Source organism: Symphalangus syndactylus, chromosome 12 (assembly GCF_028878055.3).
Source record: "Symphalangus syndactylus isolate Jambi chromosome 12, NHGRI_mSymSyn1-v2.1_pri, whole genome shotgun sequence".
Lineage (NCBI taxonomy): Eukaryota > Metazoa > Chordata > Mammalia > Primates > Hylobatidae > Symphalangus > Symphalangus syndactylus.
Genome location: NC_072441.2, coordinates 131,502,432 through 131,527,774, shown reverse-complemented (window position 1 = coordinate 131,527,774; position 25,343 = coordinate 131,502,432). Strand labels below are relative to the sequence as shown.

Here is a 25,343-nt window from a genome sequence, read left to right as displayed (position 1 = left end):
TACAGCTAAAAATAGCTGGAAGAGATGATGTCATCTGGTTCCCATAGCTTAGCACCCCCATCGTACACACTCGAGCACAAACACACACTCTCACAGACACAAGTGTGGGCATGAGTGCATGCACACACACATACTACACACTCATATAGGGGAGGGAGGCTTCTGGGTCCCAGGGCCGCAGGGGCAGGGAAGTCTGGTGAGTGTGTCTGCACGCGTGTATGTCTGTGTGTACCTGGGTTTGCATGAGTGTGAAGGCATGTGTCTGCATCTGGATGCTTGTGTGCTTGTGTCTGGGTGCATGCATGTTTCTGTCTGTGTTCATTTAGAGGCATGCGTATGTGTTGTTATATATGTCGTGTGGGGATCTACGCATTTGTGTCTGCATATATCTGCTTATGCTATGTGCTTGCATGCATGTCTGTGGTTGCAGTATGTGTCTATGAGTTCACTTATATTTACATGTCTGCATGTGTTTGTGAACTGTGTCATGTATCTTTATATGTATGGCCCCTCTTGGGCCCTTGAGCATGGCTGATGATGGCCCTTGAGCATGGCCCTTCTAGCTTTGGCTGATGTTCAGAAGCCCTTCTAGCTTCTAGCTTTGGCTGATGTTCAGCAACCCCCATCCCATAACCTGAGGAGCCCAGCACTGTTTGGGCATGGTGTGTCAGTGAATTCTCTGCCTCAACCCCCCTCAGGGTCCCAGTCTCTGGCAAGAGTTGGGGTAGATAGACATAAGCACAATTCACTTTCCCTTCACAGGCAGCAAAGGACATTAGCCAGATTTCCTGAACCCCAGGGGGCCAGGCCACCAAAGGTCTCAGGATTCATTCCCTTCCCTAGCCCCCTGGGAAAGTAGGCCTGGAAATGGAGCCAGATCTCAGACCGGTGCGACACACATTAACCCATGCGTAATGCAACATATTAGAGACAGAGTCCCACAAAATGTTCCCAGCTACTAAGACACAACCCCACAGAAACCCGGTTACAGCCAGTGACACATGAGCACACACTCAGAAATCCAAATGGAAAATCCCCAGGCCAGAGAGCTTAGCACCCTCCCTACTTTCTGGGCTCAAACTCAGTCTTGCCCCACCCCTAAGCACCCCAGCTCAGCTGCCAGTTCTGGAAAATACTGACCTCAGAGAATGGTTGAAGGGCTGAAGGTAGTATGCCTTTCTCAAAATCTCACCCTTCTCCATGTTCTCCTCCTTTAGGCTGTTCCCCATCCCCCTCCTGATCTTCATTTTTCTTACCAGGGCTGATGTTCTCTCTGGCACACCCATACCCTCACAAACACTCCTTGACACTCACAGTCAGTCACAGAGGCACATTCAATCACAAAGGCACATTCAGCCACATCTGCTGTTACTCTTATTCTCCCGGCCTCAGACACACACACCAGCAGCTACACCTACATGCTGACCATCACAGGCACACAGAGGCACATCCACCTCACATCCACCTCATACTTGTGTACTCTCAGGGTTCAGTCTTTCATCCGATCCCTCTCTGATCTGTGCCTCCCAATACCTTCCAAGATGTTTACAGAGACCCTTGTCCCTGTGCAGTTAGGAGTGTAAGGCAAGAGAGCCCCTACTTCATGGGGCAGATCAAGAGCTGAGACCAAAGATGGTCTATGTTACTGACGTTGTCCTGTCCTCCTACTGTCTTAAACTGTGATCCCTGCTGCGGTCACTGAAGCCTTTCCCTGTAAGTATTCAGCCCTAACCCTCCCCTCACACCCTGCGTAGTCAGCTGGTTAACACCTCCGTGTGGAATAAGGCAGTTTGAGCAGAATGACTGTATTTGTTGTTCACCACCCACACGGACCCTAGGAGATGCAGGTCCAGGGCAAGCCAAGCTTCTGGGCACTTCTAGAAGATCAGAAAAATTCCAGGTTGCCTGAGATGTCTGAGAACTGAGGAAAGGAAGGAGAGGGAAGAGTTTGAGGAAGGAAGCTGTTCTGGAAGTTCCCTGCCCCTTGGATTCAGCCCCTCCCCAAACCCTCTTCTTCCAGCCAATCCATCCTCCATTAAGGCTGTCAGCACTTTGGGGTGCCTGCCATCAGGAGTCCCCCATATATGTAGGGGTGCTATTTCACAGAGATCATCCTTTGGCGTGCCTAAACAGAACCAGGTAGGGAAATCTTCAGTGGCTCTGGTTTTTTTTTTTTTTTTTTTTTCCTTGAGACAGAGTCTCACTGTCACCCAGGCTGGAGTGCAGTGGCACGATCTTGGCTCACTGCAACCTCTGCCTCCCAGGTTCAAGCGATTCTCCTGCCTCAGCCTCCCAAGTAGCTGGGACTACAGGTGCATGCCATCACACCCGGCTAATTTTTTTTTGTATTTTTAGTAGAGATGGGGTTTCACCGTGTTAGCCAGGATGGTCTCGATCTCCTGACCTTGTGATCTGCCCGCCTCGGCCTCCCAAAGTGCCGGGATTAAAGGCGTGAGCCACCGCACCCGGCCTAGTGGCTTTGCTTTTTAAAACCCCACCCTGGCTCACAGGCCCCCTGGCTAACCTCGAGGTGGGAAGATCCACACTATGGTGGTGTCAGTGTGGGTGTTGTTGATACCCATGGCCCTGGTAGCAGGATTGGTGGCTGCACTGCTGGCAGTTCGATCTCGGAGACCCTGCTGATATCTTCTGCGGCTACACTTGAACATCCTGGGAAACCGGGGCCTGGGCCAGCCCATACCTGGCCTGTGGTAGGGGGAACGCATGCCCTGGGGCTGAGGGCCATGGATGAGCCGAGATGGCCCCATGGGCACAGGGAGCTTCTGCAGTGTGCCTCTGGGGTGCTGTTGGCCAGGGTAGCTGAGGCCTCTATGACATACAAAGTCTGCATAAGGGCAGGGCCCTTTATTACAGGTCGTAGGCCCTGGCACCTCCTCATGAGTCAGGCTCCTTCACGATCTTCTCTATTGGGTCTGGCCTAAAAGCCAGCCCAAGAGCCAGACAGCCTCAGTTTGGCCCCTTAGGAAAAGAGGCCCTAGAGGGGGAACTCACTTCCTCACTTTCTCACTTATCCATATAGTAACAATATTAACAATGTTTTTTGAGCACTTACTATGTGCCAGACACTGTGCTGAGCACTTTACCAACGTTATCTCATTTAATCTCAGCTACTTTACAAGGATATGCCATCATTATACCTATTTATATACAGTCAATTCTCATTATTCTCAGTAATGTTCTATAAAGTCACCACAAATACTAAATACTGAATAAAGGGTAAATGCAAGGTTAGGTTCCTGAAACCCTCTGGTCACAATATTTTGTCAACTGATCTATACATATAACCTGATTTTATGTGTGGAGACACCTGATTTAATGTATATTGTTGGCTGGGCGTGGTGGCTCAAGCCTGTAATCCCAGCACTTTGGGAGGCCAAGGTGGGCGAATCACCTGAGGTCAGGAGTTCAAGACCAGCCTGGTTAACATGGCAAAACCCTGTCTCTAGTAAAAATACAAAAATTAGCTGGGTGTGGTGGTGGGTGCCTGTAGTCCCAGCTACCCGGGAGGCTGAGACAGGAGAATAGCTTGAACCTGGGAGGTGGAGATTGCAGTGACCCCAGATTGAGCCATTGTACTCCAGCCTGGGCAACAAGAGTGAAACTCTGTCTCAAAAAAAAAAATTTTATATATATATATATGTATATATAGTTGAGTCATTGACATTGAACTCACGGCCAACAGTATTATAACTTGTGCCTGAATTAAACTTATCTAAAGCACGTATTTCCCCTATAAGGCACATCACAGCCGTCTTGCACTTAGAAACACTAGAGAGCACTCCAGCACTATAACTGGGGACTATTTTAGACGGTAAAATTACCAGCAAAAAATGCCAAAAAAAGTGAGAATATGCGGCACTAAATAGACCACCAAAAAGCACATTTGTTTACTCTATGAAAACTGCAATAAGAAGACAGAGAGTCCTATTGTTCAACAGACCTCAGCTGGAAATATGTGTGTTGGATGGCTGAAATTTTTTGCCTTTCTGCTCATGTCCATGAATGACTGCAAAAGTACCACAAGTACTGGTTTGGGAATTACAAATAAATTTCAGTAAGCAGGCAAATTCACAGGTATGGAATCTGTGAACAATGAGGATCCACTGTATAAGGAAACCGGGGCTCAGTGAGGTGAAGTCACACAATTAGAGGCAGGCAGGAAGCAAATCCATGATGATCAAGATCCAAAACCCAGAGCACTTAACTCTCATTATTCTGTACTCATTCATTCAGGAAATGTTCACTAACAACTTCATATGTGCTAAGCACCAGGGCCATAGATGAATGTAATCTGGTCCTAATTCTTCCTGAGAATGAAAGAGAAAGCTGCCAGGTGCGGTGGCTCACGCCTGTAATCCCAGCACTTTGGGAGCCCGAGGTGGGTGGATGACTTGAGGTCAGGAGCTCGAGACCAGCCTGGCCAACATGGTGAAACTCTGTCTCTACTAAAAATACAAAAATTAGCTGGGTGTGGTGGTGTGCACCTATAATCCCAGCTACTCAGGAGGCTGAGGCAGGAGAATCACTTGCAACGGGGAGGTGGAGGTTGCAGTGAGCCAAGATTGCGCCACTGCATTCCAGCCTGGGCAACAGAGTGAGATTCTGTCAAAAAAAAAAAAAAAAAAAAAAAAGACCTTCTCCTTCTTCCACTCCTCAGTCTCTTCTTCCTTTCCCCCTTACTCTGCTCCTCAAAGGCCCCCTTCCCAGCTTCATCCTGCTTTCTGTTCCTGCAGGACTCTGTGGGACCCTTAGTACCACCCTCACAAACCTCATCTTTCCCCCATCCCCTCCTCCAGCCTCTACTCTTGCCATCCTCAGTCTTAGAATATGACCTTGCTTCCATCAACTTCTAGCAACTGTAACTTAAACCGACCTGCCCCTGCTCCTCCTCTTCCTCAGGTCAGACCAAGGCCTCTTCCCTTGCTCTTTATGGAAGCCAGCCTTGTCTGCCTCCTTAGAGATTCCATCAGTGTAGATAGTCTGCTTGGTGGTTAAGATGTAGACTCTGGTGCCAAACTAACTGGGATTGAATCCTGGCTCTGCCACTTACAAGCTTTGTGATCATGGCAAGTACCTGACCCTTTGGTGCTTCTATTTCCCCATATTTAAAAATGGAGATAAGAAAGTCTATTTCATGGGATGGTTGTGAAGAGGAAAAAAAGCCTTAATATATGCAAGATATTTAAAATATGATCAGTATTATTAGTGTAGTCGTAATACTATTAGCCCCTCTCTCTTCTGTCTCTTCAGCTGCCTCCTTCCACTATAAAAACAAAACAAACTTAGAAATACACTTCCTCAGCTAGGCACAGTGGCTGATGCCTGTAATACCATCACTTTGGGAGGCTGAGTCAAGAGGATCACTTGAGCCCAGTTCAAGACCAGCCTGGACAGCATAGCAAGACCTCGTCTGTTTAAAAAAAAAAAAAATTTGCTTGACGTGGCGGCAAATACCCATAGTCCCAGCTACTTGGGAGGCTGAGGATCATTTGAGCTCGGGAAGTCAAGGCTGCAGTGAGCCATGATGGTGCCACTACACTCCAACCTGGGCAAAAGAGCAAGACCCTGTCTCAAAAAAAAAAAAAAAAAAAATCAATTTCCTCCATCTCATAGCCCCACTGCCTGTGACTCTCTCCACTTTGACCTTCTTGCTCTGTGCTCATTCCCTACTGTCCTTTCCTTCTAGAGCAGGAAGAAAATCTCACTGGAAAATCCCAGAACTATTCTGTTACACAGAAAACCAGGAAACAGAAGTTTAAAACCAAGTCTAAGAAAAGTCCCCAGGGTCACACAGTTCATAAGCGACAGAGCCAGGATTCCAGCACCTGGTCTGAATGACCCGGAAGCCAGGACTTTTCCCCGCATCTCTACATCAGGAGTGCTGGAGCAGGAAGCGGTCAGGAAGCCCCACTAGGAGTAACAAAGATGGGATCACAGAGCCTTGGAACTGGGGGTGGCTCCTTCATGGGACCATGGTGCCACCTACTGGCAGAAAGGGAAGGGGTGTACACAGAGCGCTAAGAGAAGACTGGGAAGGGGAAAAAGAAAAAGATGGGGAGGGAGAGGAGATGGAAAGATGAAGAGAGGGGAAAAATGGGGAATGTGAGGTTTTATGGAGGGAAGAGGATTAGGAACTATTTGCTGCTCAGAGGAGAGAGCGGAGGCTGCCAAATCTCAGTCATTTCCTTGAAAGTGAGTGAGAGACAGAGAAAGAGAGAGAGTGGGTGTGTGTGTTTGCGTGTGTGTGCGTGAGAGAGAGAGAGTACGTACGTCAGATATTATTCTGTTGTTTGTTAGTTGCTGGGAGTCAGTCCACAAATAATTTAGTGTGTGAGTGTGCGCACGCATGCACACACACACAACTGCATTCAGGAACACTAGTACATGTTTATGTATGTAACTGGGTGCTCACTGTATGAACATATGGATGGCAGCATGGGCAGATGCGTGTGCATGTGAGCGTGAGCACAGAGGATATGTATGAGTGTATCAGCAGATGCAGGGTAAGAAGCACATTGCACTGTTGTGATGGAGGGCCCGCAGACATTCTGGGGAACCACTTGCCCCACCCCTGGGCTGCTGCTTCTTGAGATCAGGAGGGGCGTTGCCCAGGGCTGGTGTTGCCAGGTGGAGGCCTGCTGAGGCCGTGGTTGTGGGGATCGGTCTCCAGGCAGCAGGGGGCAGCAGGGGCAAGGGGAGGCTAACTGGCCACGGGTGGGGCCAGCAGGCAGGCAGAAGGAGGCTTTAAAGCGCCTACCCTGCCTTCAGGTGAGCAGTGGTGTGTGAGAGCCAGGCGTCCCGCTGCCTGCCCACTCAGCGGCAACTCCCGGGAGCTGTTCTGTCCTTTGTGGAGCCTCAGCAGTTCCCTCTTTCAGAACTCGCTGCCAAGAGCCCTGAACAGGTAATGGGATAGGGATAGAGATTATCCTGTGAAGAGATATCAATCTGGAAACAGGTCTGGGGAACTGGAGGGGCTCTAGTGTGGGTTCTGGGAGGGTCTGGGGTTAGTGTGGGGGGGAGCGCAGGATATACAGGTGCCAGGAAAGGGCATGGAGTGACCTGCAGCATGGGAGTCAGGCTGGGTGTGCAAGTGGAGGAACCTGGGGTGTTAGGATCTCAGAGTGTCAGGTGCTGGTGGAGGTCCTGAGTAGTATAGAGGGGTAAGGGTGTTAGGATAGAAACTGGGAAAAGGTCTGCGTCAAACCAGGTATAGGAGAAGCTTGGTGAGATATGGGTTCAGGATTCTGGGGTCTGGCATATCTGGCTGAATATCTGAAGCCAGGGCCAGCCCAGGTGGGGCCAGGGGAAACAAGGCCCTAACTCGCACATGTCTGCCTCCCAGGAGCCACCATGCAGTGCTTCAGCTTCATTAAGACCATGATGATCCTCTTCAATTTGCTCATCTTTGTAAGTATGGACGTTGTGGACTCTTTGGGGCTCCCAATAGGAACAGGTCACAAGCTGAGCAGAGACTAAGCTGGGGAATGGGAGACTGCTATGCCCAGGCTTCGTCCTGCATGTGTCCCCTTATGAGTGGGATGCAGAGGTCTCCCCAAATGCTGCTGATTCCTAGTCCCAGGAGCAGCCAGGCTGCCATACAGGAGTGTGTGTGAAAAAGGGGATGGAGGCCGGGCGCGGTGGCTCACGCTTGTAATCCCAGCACTTTGGGAGGCCGAGGCGGGCGGATCACGAGGTCAGGAGATCGAGACCACGGTGAAACCCCGTCTCTACTAAAAATAGAAAAAATTTGCCGGGCGTGGTGGCGGGCGCCTGTAGTCCCAGCTACTTGGAGAGGCTGAGGCAGGAGAATGGCGTGAACCCGGGAGGCGGGGCTTGCAGTGAGCCGAGATCGTGCCACTGCATCCAGCCTGGGCGACAGAGCGAGACTCCGTCTCAAAAAAAAAAAAAAAAAAAAAAAAAAAAAAAAAAAAAAAAAAGAAAAAGGGGATGGAGAAGCTCGGGGTACCCCCTCTCTCCCACAAAGCTTTAGCCTAGGCTTCAGACACGGCAGAGTAAGCTCCCAGGAATGATTCTCCCCCCTTTGTAGGCACTGGGGGCCCAGAAAATAGAAGGGCTCCACCCAAGTTTACCTACCACAGAAGGAAATTCAGTACAGAGAAAATTCTTCTTTATGACGGGGAGCTGAAAGGAGGGAGGGCCTACATTTCATCAGAGCAAATAGTCTATCTCAAACAGCCCTTATTCATTCGACAAACATTCATTGTCTAGGATACCATGATGGGTGCTGGGGTGGCAGGTAAGCAAAGCCTTTCTCTGCCCCGAAGGATCTCAGCTCCAATAAGCCAGATAGACAGATAATAACAACACAGTGTGTTTGGTCTTAGGACAGAGGTTATGGGAGCCTGAACTCAGCCTGGTTGGAGAATACTTCCTGGAGGAAATAGCTGAAGCTGGGAAATTGCACTTGGTGGGAGAGTTATAAAGCATGCATAAAGGGCCAGAAGTAATGAAACTTGATATCATTCAGAAAACCAGAAACAGATTGCATAGGGCATGTTTGAGAAGCTGAGCCATGAGGCGTAAATCCTGGAGATGGTGGTGGAGATAGGGAGAAACGGACAAAGTGGACAAAGGACAAAGCTCTAGGATGATGGCTGAGGGGTAGACGAAGGGGCAAGGGAGACAGAGGTCTTGGAGATGACGCCCATATCTCTGGCATGAGCAACCCAGATGGCAGGGGGTGGGGCCTGGTTTGTGGGAGGGGGTGTCCCACTAGCAGCTGTGTACCCAGTGGAGGTGCAGCTCAGATTGGAGCTGGCCATGGGTATTTGAAAATCATGTGCACACAGTTAGCCACTGAAGCCATGGGAGTGGATGAGAACACTTGGAAAGTGAACCCTGGGAAACCCAATTTATTAGGGATAAGCAAAAAAAAAAAAAAAAAAAAAAAAAAAGCCACTGTGAAGGAGATGGAGAAGGAGCAGTGGGAGTGGGAGAGGAAAACAAGGAGAGCAAGCTATCAGAGAGGTCAAGGAGAATGTGGCCCATGAAATGTCAACTGGATTTAGCACAGGATGTCACCAGAGATCTAAGCCACATTACTGTAGGTTAGTGTAAGTAAAAGTGAGGAAGTGGGCCAGGCGCAGTAGCTCACGACTGTAATCTCAGCACTCTGGGAAGCTGAGGCGGGCAGATTAGTTGAGCTCAGGAGTTCGAGACCAGCCTGGCCAATATGGTGAAACCCCATCTCTACTAAAAATACAAAAATTAGCTGGATGTGGTGGCACATGCCTGTAATCCCAGCTACTTGGGAGGCTGAGGCAGGACAATCACTTGAACCCAGGAGGTGGAGGTTGCAGTGAGCCAAGATCACACCACTGCACTCCAGCCTGGGCAACAGAGTTTATATATGTATTGATTAGTTTAGAAGCGTGGGTAGACTCTCTAGTTCTGATATGGTCTGTGCCTTGGGCTTCCTTTGGCTGCAGGGAACTTGTGTTTTTGTTGTTGTTGTTGTTGTTTGTTTGTTTGTTTCTTTGAGACAGGATCTTGCTCTGTCACCAAAGCTGGAGTGCAGTGGCATGATCATGGCTTACTGCAGCGTCAACCTCCTGGGCTCAAGGGATTCCCCTACCTCACTCAGCCTCCTGAGTATCAAGGACTACAGGAGTGTGCCACTATGCTCAGCTAATCAAAAAAATTTTTTTTTGTAGAGACGGTCTCACTATGTTGCCCAGGCTGGTCTCAAACTCCTGGGCTTAAGTGATTCTCCCACCTCGGCCTCCCAAAGTGCTGGGATTACAGGCATGAGCTACTGTGCCAGTCCTGAACTAGTCTTTATCCCTGTATCTGGAGCAAGCAATAGGATTCCAGGGATTTGGACAGGAGAGGCTCTGCCCTGAGAGGGTTAAAGGCAAATCCGGTTTGATTTCTGGCCTCTGTTACCCAGACCTTGCCAGGCTGGGCAGAGCAGGATAGGGCAGACCTCCAGCTCCATGAAATTTGACCCTGCAGGCTAGAAGTCCAGCTTTCTGTCCTTGGGCAAACATGCCTGGAATCCAGCCACAATCTGCCACCTCACTTCCTGTTCTAGCCTCAGTTTTTATAGCTGGCAAGTGAGGTCTAGGCACCAAGGTGGTGTCAGGCTGATTCATCCACTGAAGCCCTGGGCTGGGAGGCTTCGCTCTAAGATCTGTGGGAACTGCACAGGGCCCTCCTCAATCTGGGCCTCAGGATTCCCCCTGAGGTTTGGAATTGAGCTAGACAGCCTTTAAGAGAAGCTCTGGGTGTATTCCCACTGGTGCCTCACTTTCCTCTTGTGAGGCAAGGAGGTCTTGTCTACATGAGGGGCAGGCCTGAAGTTGGATTCTGGAGGGGAGCCAAATGGGGCCTCAGGTGGGTGAACCTTCTCAACCTCCTCCCTCTCCAAGGTTGCCAGCAGGTGGAACCTCAGCCCCGCCTCCATTACTATGGTGACTATTGAGCCTGTTCTGCTACCACCCCGGTCTCCACCTATCAGAGGACAGAGGTGTTCTAGGCACCCATCGCCCAGAAAGGAGATAGGAGGCTGGGCCCCTCATCTGCCTATTTTCAATCCTAGTTATGTGGCAGGACCCTGGCAGCAGTGAGGGAAAGTCTTGCCCCTCCCCCCACCCTGAGGATATTTCTAGAACCCCTGATCTCCTTTATATCTGCCCAGGTGTGCAGCCTGGTCCTAGCTATGCATATCCCAGCTCCCATTTTTCTGGCTCTAGAGGATGTTTCCCTCCTTACAGGATGAGGTTTTAGACTCCCTAGCCAATAAAGAGGGAAGTTTCTCGGCTCCCATCCTTCTTACTCAACTGTGTGGTAGTAAGCTACTTGCCAGCACTGTTTAGGGCCTGCCTGACCTCTCTCTCCCCAGCTGTGTGGTGCGGCCCTGTTGGCAGTGGGCATCTGGGTGTCAGTCGATGGGCCATCCTTTCTGAAGATCTTCGGGCCGCTGTCGTCCAGTGCCATGCAGTTTGTCAACGTGGGCTACTTCCTCATCGCAGCCGGCGTTGTGGTCTTTGCTCTTGGTTTCCTGGGCTGCTATGGTGCTAAGACTGAGAGCAAGTGTGCCCTCATGACGGTGTGTCAAACCCAGCTCCACAGGCTGATGACCAAGGGTCCCCTCGCCCTTGACACCAGGCCCTGGGATTCCCAAATCCTGCTTTGGACCCCCCAGGCTAAGGCCTCTGTCTCACTTTTCCGGGGGGGTGGATTAGGGCAAGGAGGGCATGAGGGACTGTCTCTCCCTAAAACCCAGACCCCTGTTCCCCACTCAGTTCTTCTTCATCCTCCTCCTCATCTTCATCGCTGAGGTTGCAGCTGCTGTGGTGGCCTTGGTGTATACCACAATGGTGAGACACTGGGATGGAGGAAGGGAAGAAGATTGGGCAAAACCCTGGGAGTGGGCTGTGGCCCGTGAATGGCCACCTTCTGTACCAGCCCCTAAACACTGGTCTGCCTCACCCAGGCTGAGCACTTCCTGACGTTGCTGGTAGTGCCTGCCATCAAGAAAGACTATGGTTCCCAGGAAGACTTCACTCAAGTGTGGAACACCACCATGAAAGGGGTAAGGTTGGCTGGGGGAGGTTTTAGGGTGGAGAGAAAGAAGCAAGGCCCCACCTCCACCCTCATCTTGTCTCCAGCTCAAGTGCTGTGGCTTCACCAACTATACGGATTTTGAGGACTCACCCTACTTCAAAGAGAACAATGCCTTTCCCCCATTCTGTTGCAATGACAACGTCACCAACACAGCCAATGAAACCTGCACCAAGCAAAAGGCTGACGACCAAAAAGTAGAGGTGTGGGCTGGCATGAGTGGGTGGGGACTGTTTTCATGGCCTCGGAGTGGCAAACAGGGATGGGAGTAGGGCAGCTGCCAACTATAAATGCTCTTTTCTCTTCCTGAAGGGTTGCTTCAACCAGCTTTTGTATGACATCCGAACTAATGCAGTCACCGTGGGTGGTGTGGCAGCTGGAATTGGGGCCCTCGAGGTAAGCAGATGAGGAGGCTGGGACTGGGACGTGGGCATGAGATCAGGGCTGCTCAACCCATCTGAGGCCTCTCTGGAGGAAACAGACTTCTAACTGGGCCTCAGGTAGGGTGTCTGTGGGACAGGCTTCAGGATCCCTATCATGTCCCCTCATCTCTCCCTGTTCCTCCCTCTCCAGCTGGCTGCCATGATTGTGTCCATGTATCTGTACTGCAATCTACAATAAGTCCACTTCTGCCTCTGCCACTACTGCTGCCACATGGGAACTGTGAAGAGGCACCCTGGCAAGAAGCAGTGATTGGGGGAGGGGACAGGATCTAACAATGTCACTTGGGCCAGAGTGGACCTACCCTTTCTGCTCCAGACTTGGGGCTAGATAGGGACCACTCTTTTTAGGCGGTGCCTGACTTTCCTTCCATTAGTGGGTGGATGGGTGGGGGGCATTCCACAGCCTCTAAAGTAGCCAGTTCTGTTGCCCATTCCCCCAGTCTCTTAAACCCTTGATATGCCCCCTAGGCCTGGTGGTGATCCCAGTGCTCTACTTGGGGATGAGAGAAAGGCATTTTATAGCCTGGGCATAAGTGAAATCAGCAGAGCCTCTGGGTGGATGTGTAGAAGGCACTTCAAAGTGCATAAACCAGTTACAATGTTGCCAGTTGGACTCTTCATGTATCCTTGGGGAGAGAGGCCTAAACTGGCCACGGATTCCTGTGGGGCTGCCAACTCAGAAGGCCCTGGAAAGGAGGGAAGTAGGGTGGGGTTGGGGGTCAGAAGTGGTTATTTCTCCCCTTCATTTGGGTTCCAGGCCTTGGAAGGAAACTAAGAGGGATGGCTGAGAGGGCATGAAGAAGTAGAGTTGGGTGAGGCCAGTCTGCCTCCTTTTAATGGGGAGAACTTTGAACTGAAACTACCACCTCCTGGGTGGGGGCACTGGACTGGAAAGCTATGAAAATAACAAGCTTGTGACGAATTCTTACCAGGGCAATGGGAAAGGGTCACTCTTTAGGTTCTGGGAAGCCCTTCAGGAGCCCTGTTCCTAGGGTCCAGGCTGCCTACCTTTCCTAGTCAGGCAAAACCCCAGATCTGTCCCTGCTTCTGGGATCTCAGCGAGCACTTTATTTTTTCTTTGCTGCAGGCCTACCTGGTGTTCTTCAGACCTCATCTCTTTTTCTTTTCTTTTTTTTTTTTTGAGACAGAGTTTCGCTCTTGTTGCCCAGGCTGGAGTGCAGTGGTGTGATCTCGGCTCACTGTGGACTCTGCCTCCGGGTTCAAGCAGTTCTCCTGCCTCAGCCTCCTAAGTAGCTGGGATTACAGGCACCTGCCACCACACTTGGCTAATTTTTTGTATTTTTAGTAGAGACAGGTTTCACCATGTTGGCCAGGCTGGTCTCAAACTCCTGACCTCAGGTGATCCACCTGCCTCAGCCTCCCAAAGTGCTGGGATTACAGGCGTGAGCCACCTCACCCGGCCTAGACCTCATCTATTCTTTAGCCCTAACCATCCCTATGCTCCAGGTAGGAAACTGGGGCTAGGAAAGGCCAAGCTACTTGCCCCAGTCCCACAGGCTTCCGTGAAGAGCTCAGCCTAGATTTGGGCCCAGAACTCCAGCACCTGGTGTAGTCCTGGCTGACATGGTATTAGTTCCACTTGAAGGGGCAGCTGGCCAGAATGTCTCTGATATAGACCTGATTACTGTTGAGCCAGGAGTGAGAGGCCTGAGGGAGGGTACAGTGTCTGCTACCAAGCAAAGCCCAGCCTAACAAACCAGTCGCCCTCCTTGCTTCCCTTTGACCCCTGTAACTCTCTTCCTGAGCTTTTTCAGGGCAGCCCAGAACCACCACCCCCTTGCTGAGCCCAGAAAGGAAGAGGGACCTGGCCAGAACCAAACAGTGCCTTAGAGCTGGTCTGTGAGGGCCAGACCAGGAGGCTGCCAGGGTGCAGGACAGGGAGAGGAGCTAGCCTGCCACACTCCTTCACCACCATACTGTGCCTCTCACACTTCTCCTCCGCCAGGTGCCTGTGTGGAGGCTGCATGGGATTTATTTGCCCAGGGCGGGCCTCCACCTCATCATGGGCTAATTGCTGCTCAACCTGGCTGTTGTGCCACCTCAGGCACTATCTCCAGCTCCGGCAAACACTGAAGGCGTCAGGGTGGCGAGATATGTCCAAGCGACATACCACCTATGCTGTCGCCAAGTTGGGCTCCAGGCACCTGTAAAAGAGGCAGGGCAGAGAGCAGGCAGGAGGGCTGGAGTTCTAGCTGGAGTTCTGTACTTGTACAGAGGCTGGCAGACCCTTTCTGAAGAAGTGGTCTACACTCACCCTCCTGACATTAGGCCCTTCACAGATCCCTTAAATGTCCTTTTCCCTGCCGTAGGCTTTCTCATTCACTTCCTCTGGACAATCCCATCCATTTTCTGGTGCCTCTATGACTAACTTAGATCTTCCTAACCTCTTTGGGTTACTGGCTATGTGAGAATCTGATGAACATCATGACCCATTTCTCCACAAAAATGCCCAGATAGAGAATTCTGAATGGCAAAGTGCTGTAAGGGCCATAGACACCCTTGCTCCTACATCTCCATCTGCACCCTAGCCCGTCTCTTGAATGATGCCTGCCCAGTCCTGTCCCATCCACTTCCTTCCCACCCCTACTATACACACCTGCTCTCTCATTTCCTCTTCCAACTCCCCAGTACCCCTTTTTGTTCTCTCCTGCTCCATCTCTGGGGACAGGTGCCCGGCCCAGGCAACATAAGCAGGAACCAGGCTGGTGGTTAAACGGTGGGGAAGAGGTGGAGTGGCTGCTCCAAGCCTCAAGTAGGGCGGGGCTAAAGTCAGGCTGTCCTAGGGTAGAGTTGGGGAAAAACCTTGGAGTTTGAGACTCAGGCATCCCCTCATGGCCAAATGGCCCCAAATGGAAGATAAACTCTATGGAGGACAGTAAGGAAAACTCACCATCCAACACAAGTATTCTCTCCACCACTTCCCTCCAGCACCCCCCTGACACATAAAATCACAATCACAAGACACATCCCCAGAGGGCTTCTCCTTTTTTAATCAATGACCAACTCATCCAGCTTTGGAAATCTGGACAAAGAGGAGGCTGAGAGGAGGCCTGGTCCAGTGTCTAAGGGTCTCTGAGTGAGTCTGTGTCAGCATGTGGGCCCCAGTTGGGCCTGTCCATGGGTTGGGCACAGCAGTTTCCTGAGTAAGAGCCAGCCCCACCCTCAGGGCAGCATTCCAGCCCAAAAAGAAATCCAGGCCCTCCAGGTTCGGCCTGTTTTCAAGGCCCTCAGGACAGTCAATAAATAGGTTAGATTCTGAGCCAGGCCTGGAAAGTGAGGGTATTCAAAGGGCAGGATGAGCTGCTAGGGATCGCAGTGATTCCCAGGTACTCTCCTGCCCTTCTCCAAGGAAGTAAATAAATAGACCTTTAACTCAGGAACAGGGTGTTGGAGCAGGGGAACCCTCCCCTTGGAGTTAGTAATTAAGTCTCATGTTAAAAACAAGGTAGCCCCAGCCCCTACCAGCATCTACAAAATCCTACAGGATGGAGGGAAGGGCTAGCCAGCCTGGGGGTACACAGTACCCAGCCCCGCAGGGTCCTGGAGGAGGTCTCATGTCTGTTCTGCGGCTCCTGGGGCTCCCTCCTCCTTTGGGGGTGGCTCCAGGAAAATTGGGGTGACTGAGGGTGGCTTCTTCACTCTGGGAAAATAATACAAGAATGTATAGAGAAGAAGCTATTAGCTATATCCCTGGATCTCACTAGGCCTCCCGTTTCCCAGGGCAGAAAAGGGTCACTCACGAGTAGGGGGAAGCCGGGACCCCCACCACCAGGAAGTGGTTCTTCTTCCGAAACAATCTCCACAGGCCCCGGTGGTTGCCACGCACATCCAGGTCCCAGATATGGAGGCACTAGTGAGGGTGGGATGGGGGCAGAGACATGGGTCAGAGAGCTGTGGGGAGGGGTCACCGAAGACCCTTTGGCCCAGCCCCCACACCTCCTCAGAAACCACCTTAATTTGTAAGAGATAGCATCTTTTAGAATATGAATTTGGACAAGGAGGTTGGAAGAGGTGTTCTAAGAGTATAAAGAGGAGGTTCTGAGGTTGAAGATTCCAGAGCAAAGGCTCCCTGGATCTTGGGGCAGTATGTGTATGAGGGGGAGGGGTTCTCCAGGGTGGGCATGGTATTGGAGCACCTTGGCAAGCTGGGTCCAGGTGGTGAAGTCATCATCTTTCTCCATTCGAATAAAGGCCACGTAGGTGTGGCCCTCTGTATCTGGCAGGAAAGAGTCTTCACAAGGGTTCTTGCTGTGGTCCAGAACCTCAGCCTCACTGCAGTGGAGGGTGGGGGAATATGGCCAAGACAGGGCCCACTTCATGGGTGTGTCCCACAGGACCCTGTACTTGGTTGAATGCTCTGCTGTTGCCACCTTGAAGTTCTTTTTTTTTTTTTTTTTTTTTTTTGAGACGGAGTCTCACTCTGTCGCCCAGGCTGGAGTCTCCTGCCTCAGCCTCCCAAGTAGCTGGGACCATAGGCGCCTGCCACCATGCCTGGCTAATTTTTTATATTTTTAGTAGAGACGGGGTTTCACCGTGTTAGCCAGGATGGTCTCGATCTCCTGACCTCGTGATCCACCCGCCTCGGTTTCCCAAAGTGCTGGGATTGCAGGCATGAGCCACTGCGCCCGGCCTGAAGTTCTTAATGTTTGAGATAAGGGCCCTGATTTTCATTTTGCACAGGACCCTGTAAATTATGGGGCCAAGATCCCCAGTATTTGACTCTTTGCTCCCTGCTACACCCCAATTGTCCTAGGCCATACCTGAGCAGCCTGTGAACTTCCACTTCATAAGCTTCTTTCTTCAGACTGAAGAGGAGGGAGAAATAGGTCAGGGGAGTGGGCAGGCCCTCAGGTCCCACGGGTACCACTGAGCAGGGCAAGGGGTCACATGGGAATCTGTAGCAGCAGGGCTGGAGTAAACACACAGGCCTGGGATTGGAAGGGACTTTCAGGGACTGGCCTCCAAATCTCCTAGATATCCACCCCTTGCCCTGCTGCCAGCCCCAACCTGTCCACATTCCTGAGCTGGACACCTGGAACCGTGTTGAACTTGTGCTTCTTGAAGTAGGCCTCCTGGAGTGGGTATGAGAGTGAAAATCAGCACCTCACATTGTCTGGCCCACACCCACTTGCTGACCAGCCAGACATCTATAAGACACACAAATGAAGTCCTAGATGTGTAAAGAGCCCTCTAATTTCTCCCTGTCTTCTCCATCCTCTTTGCAGCATCCTCAGCAAGCTCTTAGTAGCTTTAATTTGGCCTCCACTATTGCTGGAGAGCTCATGCTGTCACAACAGCTCATGCTACTGCACTACAGACCCATGAACTAGCAGTCCCTGCCTCTTGTAGTTGTCCCTGGGCCTGCTGTTCTAGAGCCACAGATGTCAGAAACAGGACCTGCAGGAGGTGGTGGGCAAAGGGACAGGCTGGGCTGGGAAGGAGAAAACTACTTTGACTCTGGTACTGAGAGTGACCTGAGGGAAGTGCCTGCCCCTCTCTGGGAGAGGAATGGGGCTCGCGTATTAGTCAGCCTCTGAGGGTGCTCTGGCTTCTAGGAGGTTCCAAACTGGACGCTATCCATTCCTTTGGGCTGGGCTGGCTCAAGGCCTCCCTTGCTGTAACTGGGGAATGGTCCTCTGAATGCAGCCAGGTGGGGTGGGGGTACCTAAGGACTTCCCCGTTCTCCTCAGGCTGAAGCATAGGCTCCAGCACTTGCCAAAACAGGAAAGGGCAGAGATTGCAGGGCTGGACCAGTACTTAGAGGCAGAAATACTCTCCCCAGATACCCATAGTCTAGTGCTAAAAATAGTAAAAATAAAAATAACACCAGCTGACCCTTATATATGTTTACAATTCAAAGCATTTTACATATACTGACTCATTTAAACCTCAAAATATTGTAACCCAGTGAGGTAGTAGTATTTTATCCTTTTTTTTTTTTTTTTTTGAGATGGAGTCTCGCTCTGTCACCTAGGCTGGAGTGCAGTGGCGTGATCTTGGCTCACTGCAAGCTTCGCCTCCCAGGTTCACGCCATTCTCCTGCCTCAGCCTCCCAAGTAGCTGGGACTACAGGCACCCATCACCACGCCCGGCTAATTTTTTGTTTTTTGTTTTTTTTGAGACGGAGTCTCGCTCTGTCGCCCAGGCTGGAGTGCAGTGGCGCAATCTCGGCTCACTGCAAGCTCCGCCTCCCAGGTTCACGCCATTCTCCTGCCTCAGCCTCTCTGAGTAGCTGGGACTACAGGCACCCGCCACCACGCCCGGCTAATTTTTTGTATTTTTTAGTAGAGACGGGGTTTAACCGTGGTCTCGATCTCCTGACCTCGTGATCCGCCCGCCTCGGCCTCCCAAAGTGCTGGGATTACAAGCGTGAGCCACCACGCCCGGCCAATTTTTTGTATTTTTAGTAGAGATGGGGTTTCACCATGTTAGCCAGGATGGTCTCGATCTCCTGACCTCGTGATCCGCCCGCCTCAGCCTCCCAAAGTGCTGGGATTACAGGCGTGAGCCACCGCGCCCAGCCCTTTATCCTCATTTTTCCGATAAAGAAACTGAGGCAAAAATAGGCTAGCTCTTCCCCCAGGGTTACGTGGCTAGCAAGTAGCAGAGCTAAGATTGCTTCAGAGTCCATGTTCTTGACTGTCATGCCACACTGTGCCCTGCTCCCTGCCTCCCACTCACGTGAAAGTAGCCGTTCATGTTGAGGCCGACGATGCCAAAGTGGTAGGATCGGGAAACGTCAGGGATGATGCACTCTCGGCCCCGGCGTTGTTCAGGCATCCGCATCCACATGTCCCAATCCCAGAGCTGGCAGACACGGACCACGATGAAGGTTAAGATGTTTCGGGTTGATAGGGGACTCCAGCCCCCTCACCCTACCCTGACAGTTACCTTTTCCGGTGTAGGCCACTTGGGCTCAAGCTCCTCCTTGTACAAGGACCTCCTGAGCACCCAGCCCAGCCCAGGCATGGTCTCCACACGGTACAGTAGTGCTGGGTCCTCAGCCGTGTGTTCATACCCCTGGGGACAGGGGGCCATAGTGGGAGGTATTAGCTGAGGCCTCATAAACTCGCCTGCTAAACCCTGGTCATTCCAGCCTACCTGGTCATTCCAGGCAGAGATGCAGTACAGGCTGTCATCCTCTTCCAACAGGTGGATGGATTGGCTCAGGAAACTGAGAGAGGCAGGGTCAAAGAGTTCAGGGAGGGGCAAGGATAAATCTAGTCACAAAGAGATGCTGGAAGAGCTGGAGCTAGGTCTCAGGAGCACCTCCTTCCTGGAGTACCTCCTTCCCCCAAATCCCCACTGTCTCCATTCATCCACTCTACCTTCAACAGCAGCCCCAACACCTGCCATCCTACCTTTGCCCAGGCTTTGCCCCCACTTGTGAGCTCATGTCCTCCAGAAAGCTCTCTAGGACACCTCACTGACTCTTTCCCTGCAGACTGAGGGACCTCACCCGAAACCTAGAGACTCCCCTCACCTGAAAAAATCCACAGCAATGTCCAGGTCCTCTTCCAGAACCACAGCAAACTTGGCCTCCTAGAAGGGGAATGGGACATCATGGTCCCAAGGGGGTCTCTCCATCCTGTGGTCTCCTTTGCCCCCAACCCACTTCTTGCAGGCAGCATTACCCCCATTTTCCAGATGTGAAGGATGAGGCCCAGTGAGGGGAAGAGCTTGCCACGTAACAGGCCCAGACCTCATGCCCATGTTTCCCCCTCCCAGGCCCAAGAGTTGTATCCTTAGTACTCACCGGAAACAGGTTGAAAGTGGCAGTGAGGCTGGCCTTGTAGTGCTGGGAGTGGGGTAGGAATAGGGCACATGAGCTTTAGGGTAGAAGGCAGAGCCAGGTGTCTGCCCCATCCCCACTTGCCTACGCAGTACCTGAGACACGCGGGCATTCTTGATGCTGATGGGAGTATGCTGGATGCCCCTCAGACCAAACAGTGCCACCACATCCATGGGTTCCTGGGGGACATGGCCACTGCTCACCATGTGAGGTCACTTTCCCCCTGCCCACCTCTGCAATCCAACGCCTTCACATTTCACAGCCCTTGCCTGGGCGGTCTCCCTTGCCCGTCCCTGGCAATCACTGCTGCTCCAAGTTGTGCTCCACCCGAGGCACCCCCCAAGTCCTGCTCACCTCATAGTAGCCGTCAATGAAAACTGTTATCATCTGAGGAGACACCCCCTGGGCTGAAAGCAGAGAGCGCAGCATCCTGGGGAGCCCAGGGATAGGTTAGGGTCACTTCATCTCCCCCCAGCTCAGGCTACCCTGTGTTTACAGCTGGGCCCAGATTCCCTATGCTTACCCACAGAGGTGAATGGGTCTAGAATCTATTGCCTTTCTGCCCAGCTCAGGAGTTCCTCCTGGAGGTAGGTGACCTAAGCACCCTTCCACTTACTAAGCACCCTCCTGTTCAGCGCTGGGTATAGCCCATTCCCAGGCTTACCTGTACAGGTAATTGGGTCGGTTCCCTGCAATGACAGCCACAGGCACATTGAGGACCTTGTTGTCTGCGAGCTGTGGGAGAAATAGCATTTAGCTCTTGCCTTATTCCCCCTTCAAACTGGGATCCCCACCTAGGGAAGAGTTCTCAGGTGAGAGGTGAGGGTAGGTGCAGACTGGAGTAGACAGGGAAGGGATAGAGGATCTTCCCTGTTCTGGGCTCTCCACACACTCAGCCCAACTCCAACGTTGAGCTTTGCTCACATGGCCTGCCCCTTCACCCCAGCCCTGTCTTTCAGAGCGCAGTGTAAATCCTGCCCCTGGTTCTCTCCCAGGCTCAGGTAGGGAAAGCCCAACCTAGATCATTCCTGGGGCCCCCTTGCTGAGCTGGGAAGGAGTCCAAACCTCACTGTCTAAGGCCCCACTCACTGGGTCAGGGCTGAACTCGATGGGTGTGGGGTCCTTGCAGCTGCATACACTTCCATAGCCCTCAACTTTGCTGCAGAAGCGCCGGCGGCGACGGTTCAGCTCTGTGTCTGCCCAGTGGCACTCTGCCTCTGAGGGAAGGATGCGGTTGTCACGGAGGCATGGGGCCAGCAAGGTTTGAAGAGCCCCAGGCACACAATCAAAGGAATAAAGCTCCACAGAGAGATCTAAATGCCCACCCCCAGCCCAGGCCCTGCCCCATCCATGCTCCACTAACTCCACCTTCTGCTGAGCTCAACGGCACATCTGTCTTCAGCAGGACTGGGTCCCCCCAGGAGGAGAGGGCAGGTGACTTAGAATGTTTCTCCCCGAGGACAGGACCTGGCAGGAGGCAGGAATGAGGGCCATGGGGGCCCAGACACCAGTTTGGGGGCTTTTTCCCCTCTCCCTGCCTACTTTCATCCAACCCACTGCCACTGGCTCCTATTTGTTCCCCACCCCACCCCATCTCCAGGGTTCTGCTCCTCCCAGGCCCTAGATACTACAGAATGGATGGCCTCTGGTGCCGGCACCTCCTTTTCGTCCCACGAAGGCCCATGTGTCCCTCCAGCCCAGGGCAGGGCCAGCCTGGCTGCCCAGGCTCCTCAGCAGAGCCTTGGCTGTGTCCTTGAGGTGGAAGGAGCCCTCATCCTGGAGGACCAGAGAAGGCAGTTAGCCTGACTGGCATGGTTCCAGGAGACCTGGCCTCACAAAGCACACAGATAAAATAATAACTGAAGGCTTACAGAGATTCTGTCATCCAGCTAATAAGTCCTTTCCACAAACCCACACGATCTGCACCTGTCTCTCCCGCCACTCTCTGCCTTCTTTTCCCACCACTCTCCTACTCTCCTCCCTTACTCTGCTCCACCTCGACTGGCATCTTTGCTGTTCCTCAAATATGCCTTGTACCTTCCCACTTTAGGGGCTTTGCACTTGCTATTCTTTCCACTTGGAATGCTCTTCCTCCAGATACTCACCTGGCTCACTCCTCAATTCCCCAGCTTTCTACTCACATATCATCCCCTTGCAGGGGCCTCCCCTTTCTAAAATGTCCCCTCCCCGCTATCATTCTGTATTCCCTGCTTTATTTTCTTCTTTATGTAAGTTATCATTTACTAGCATTATCCACATTTACTTGGCTGTTTTTTGTTGACCTCCCACGGCTGGAATATAAGCTTCATGAGGGTGGGGACTCTGTCTTGTTTCCCATTGTATCTTTAGCACCCAGAGCAGTACCTGGCATACAGTTGTTGCTCAATAACTATTTGCTGAATTAATACAAATAGTAAGGCTAAGATTGGAACCTGAGTAACCTTCCTTTAGAGAATCTTCCCACTATGTTATATGAAGGGCAGAGAAGCCGGTGCTAGGAGCAGGGTTGGAGCTAGGGAGTAGGGGTCATGGTCAGGACAGAATAACTGACCTTGACAGTGCAGATGAGCACTCGGCCGGGCGCTACCATGTTGAGGAACAGCACCATGGCCTCATCCTCATGAGGTGAGTATGTGTCAAACACACGTTTTGCCATCACGTGGCCCTGGCAGGGGATACACTTCTGGTGAGTTGGCGTAATCAGCAAGAAGAGCCCAGCTCCAGCCCTCTGGGTCACCCACCCCTAGAAACTCACCGTGGCCTGGTTGAGGACAATGACATGGATGCCCCGGCCCTGCTCCCGGGCCTCATCCTCCAGCACCTACATAGTGGCAGAGACAAAGTCCAACATTTCACTCTGACATTCAAGGTGTCTCTGTCTTAGGGGTACTTAAAACACCAGCTGCTTGAAACATCACCTCCTGCCTATGCTTCTGTTCACACAGTTCTTTTCCAACTCAGCTTGAAGGCCACCTCTTCCAGAAAGCCTCTATAGCACTCCCATGAGAAGAGATCACGTCTTTCTACAACCCTCCCCTCCATGACTTTCATGGCTCTTAGAGCCTCTGCTGTCTCTGCTTCATCCTGGAGGTATCACAATCCTCCATCACACTGAACCCCTCAAGGTAGGGCCAGGTCTGATTACTTTCAGGTCCCCAGTGCCCAGCACAAGGCAGGCCAAAGAAAGGACCAGGGGATGGTTATAAAATAAATCAATGAATTGACTGCCTACTATTATAAATGATTACTTTTGAGATCCCACTACATACAAGACACTTCGCAAACTTTTCACTGAATCCTGACAAGTAGAAATCATTAGTCCCAGTCTATAGATGAGGAATCAAGGACTCCAAAGTCACACAGCTAGAAATTGGCAGAGTTGCAGTTCCCACTTAGGCAGTAGACCCTGCTGCCAGCGGGCCATGCCCTGAGCAGAACAGAGTGACTGTACACCAGACCCTGGCCCACTGACCGTGGTGCCATCCACTGCCACATATACTTTGCTGCGACTTGAATACACCTCTACGTCCAGGACCCGCCGGGGACCGCTGCCTCTGCGCCGTGGGGGCTCCAGGCGGCCTAGGGTCTCATCTGTGGGATACAACAGGTCATGGAGATAGTCTCCCCAGCAGAGTCTCACCCCTTAGGGTCTGCCTGCCACTCCAGCTGTGAGATCCAAGGCCCCCTACCCCATCCTTAGCCTGGCCCTACCATAGTCTTGCTCTGGCTCTGGGTCTTCATTGGCTTCACTGATGGCTCGCCGAGTGTCCAGGATCAACTTGATATTGACAATGACAGTCACCAGCAGGAAAAGCACGGCCCCTGTCTGAGGGGAGGGGTAGGGATGATTAAGAGGAGCACCTCCTTCAGATCCTAGAGGGTCTTTCTGAAAGGAGGGCCCTGGCTGCAGTGAAGACATCCAGAGAAACTGGGTCCTGTCTCTTCCTCTGTCTGCCTAGCTCTACTCCTCTGACCAGGGCCTAGTTTCACAGCCACCTTCCCCAGGGAAACTTCCCTGACACTTCCCCCTCCATTAGGGCCCTCCCTACTCAGTGCTCCTGTATTCTTCTATTTGAGACCTTGATTTCCTCCATTGTTGGTTTCTACAGATGAAGCCAGGCCCAGGGACCCAAGCTGGGGATCAGACCTGGGTCCTGGCCCTAACTGCCTCACAGGGGTGTGCCTCTCAGCAAAGCCAGCCTGATCAGACTTCAGGCTTCCCTCAGAAGCTTAAAAGTTGTACTTGGGTTCCGATTCCAGAACTTTGGGTTCAAATCATTACCTATAGGGACATGACACGTAGAGGTCTCCCCTCTAGGAACCTGCTGCCCCTTTCCAGCTGGGGCTGGCCAACGTGGGTCCCAGTGCCTGATTTAGGTGGGGAGGAAGCTGGGAGGGAGCCCTTGGTGGGGAGGGTTTGGGACATCTCTATACCTGACAGAATCTCCGCAGGGCCCGCTGGTTTGTCAGTTTATACTTCCAGGTAAGGTACCAGCTCCGCTTCTTCCGAGCCCCAAAGGGCTTGATGAGGGGGCTGGGCTTCCAGTCGTCCATGCCGGATTGGCGGGTCACCAATGTCCTGGCCAGCCCATGACTTCAGGAATCTGACGGGACCAGAGGGCCACATGGGGTAAGACGCTCCTCCCAAAGTCTGATGCTTTTTGGGGAGATGACGGAGGACCTCCCAGCAACTCTTCCCTACAAGCACCCATACTGTGTGACATGGGGAAAGTGGCTCAACTTCTCTGGGCTGGCAGGAAACCCTTCAGTGTGGTTGGATCACCTGGAAATTCCTTGAGACTAGAGTAACTCTCTGAATCAAGGCTGTCCAAGGGTGGAGGCCAAATAATCGGCTCAAAGTTCATTAGCCCCTACAAGGACCAAGCTCCAGGCCTTCCCAAGCCTGTAGTGGGCAAAGAGCGACCTCTCCTGCCCCAGTCTTCAACCCTCGTCCCATCCTAGCTGCCCCAGCTTCTCTCCTCCTCCCAGGGCCCGGAGCCGCCCGAGGGCTCAGGAGACTTGCACCGGCAGCGCTACCCGTTCCGGACCCCCACGCGGAGGCACTCACGGCTTAGGGGCCCCGGGCCCCGCTCGGGCCCCGCTAGGGCCCTCACTGCTCGGCCCGACTCGCCGCGGCCTCCGCCTCCTCCATGCCGCTTGCGGCCCCGCCCCGGCCTGGCCCGCCCCCCGGCTTCCGCCGCCGCCGCCGCCGCCGCTGCCGCGGGGTGAGAGGGCGACGGGCGGTGCTTAGGGCGGCGGCGGCAGCGGCAGCGGCAGCGGCAGCGGCGTCGGGGTGTCAGCAGCCAGCGAGTAAGGCGAATGCTCAGACCGTGCTAGGCAGCTTCGCAGCCCGGCTGGCTGGTGGGGCGGCCCGCACGAGAGCAGCCCGCTTCCCAGCACCACCGATGGCAAACTCGACTCCAGTCAGAGGCCTAGCACCTTGGACCACATCACAGGGCACGCCAGGGTCAGAGGGGCTG

At 52.5% G+C, this 25,343-nt stretch overlaps 4 protein-coding genes across 13 annotated transcripts in view; 1 reads left to right on the top strand and 3 right to left on the bottom strand.

The window, feature by feature from the left end:
- PIK3R3 (phosphoinositide-3-kinase regulatory subunit 3) overlaps window positions 1-1,253 on the bottom strand; it is a 141,135-nt gene extending 139,882 nt beyond the window's left edge. Inside the window, exon 1 of the mRNA XM_055255368.2 lies at window positions 1,141-1,253. The gene's annotated coding sequence lies outside the window, so the exon portion shown is untranslated. The remainder of the gene's footprint in view (window positions 1-1,140) is intronic.
- On the top strand, window positions 72-12,653 carry TSPAN1 (tetraspanin 1). 7 transcript variants are annotated; one of them, XM_055255375.2, is made up of 10 exons: window positions 72-196; window positions 1,572-1,713; window positions 6,790-6,922; window positions 7,364-7,428; window positions 10,886-11,092; window positions 11,289-11,363; window positions 11,480-11,578; window positions 11,655-11,810; window positions 11,920-12,003; window positions 12,181-12,653. In XM_055255375.2, exons 4-10 carry the CDS (start codon window positions 7,372-7,374, stop codon window positions 12,226-12,228), a joined length of 726 nt encoding a protein of 241 aa, XP_055111350.1. In that variant the 5' UTR covers window positions 72-196; window positions 1,572-1,713; window positions 6,790-6,922; window positions 7,364-7,371; the 3' UTR covers window positions 12,229-12,653. The 7 variants fall into 7 exon arrangements, with proteins under 7 accessions (XP_055111350.1, XP_055111349.1, XP_055111351.1 ...); XM_063627759.1 differs by lacking the exon at window positions 72-196 and adding an exon at window positions 5,708-6,213 and having other exon boundaries at window positions 1,299-1,713; XM_055255374.2 differs by lacking the exon at window positions 1,572-1,713.
- P3R3URF (PIK3R3 upstream open reading frame) lies at window positions 1,790-2,844 on the bottom strand. The gene is made up of 2 exons (XM_055255380.2): window positions 2,525-2,844; window positions 1,790-1,921 (listed from the first exon to the last, which is right to left on the bottom strand). Exons 1-2 carry the CDS (start codon window positions 2,766-2,768, stop codon window positions 1,878-1,880), a joined length of 288 nt encoding a protein of 95 aa, XP_055111355.1. The 5' UTR covers window positions 2,769-2,844; the 3' UTR covers window positions 1,790-1,877.
- A 2,384-nt stretch (window positions 12,654-15,037) lies between the features above and the next one.
- On the bottom strand, window positions 15,038-25,054 carry POMGNT1 (protein O-linked mannose N-acetylglucosaminyltransferase 1 (beta 1,2-)). Of its 4 annotated transcripts, none has more exons than XM_055255359.2 (23): window positions 24,932-25,054; window positions 24,298-24,467; window positions 23,575-23,689; window positions 23,336-23,454; window positions 22,619-22,684; window positions 22,415-22,528; window positions 21,522-21,639; window positions 21,232-21,330; window positions 20,953-21,080; window positions 20,528-20,598; window positions 20,218-20,293; window positions 19,959-20,042; window positions 19,828-19,869; window positions 19,555-19,613; window positions 19,173-19,245; window positions 18,963-19,091; window positions 18,753-18,878; window positions 17,079-17,143; window positions 16,832-16,876; window positions 16,208-16,343; window positions 15,838-15,921; window positions 15,596-15,711; window positions 15,038-15,337 (listed from the first exon to the last, which is right to left on the bottom strand). In XM_055255359.2, exons 2-23 carry the CDS (start codon window positions 24,415-24,417, stop codon window positions 15,076-15,078), a joined length of 2,247 nt encoding a protein of 748 aa, XP_055111334.1. In that variant the 5' UTR covers window positions 24,418-24,467; window positions 24,932-25,054; the 3' UTR covers window positions 15,038-15,075. The 4 variants fall into 4 exon arrangements, with proteins under 4 accessions (XP_055111334.1, XP_055111337.1, XP_063483708.1 ...); XM_063627637.1 differs by having other exon boundaries at window positions 15,196-15,337; window positions 15,812-15,921; XM_055255362.2 differs by having other exon boundaries at window positions 15,038-15,711; window positions 15,812-15,921.
- Between the last annotated feature and the right edge of the window lie 289 nt (window positions 25,055-25,343).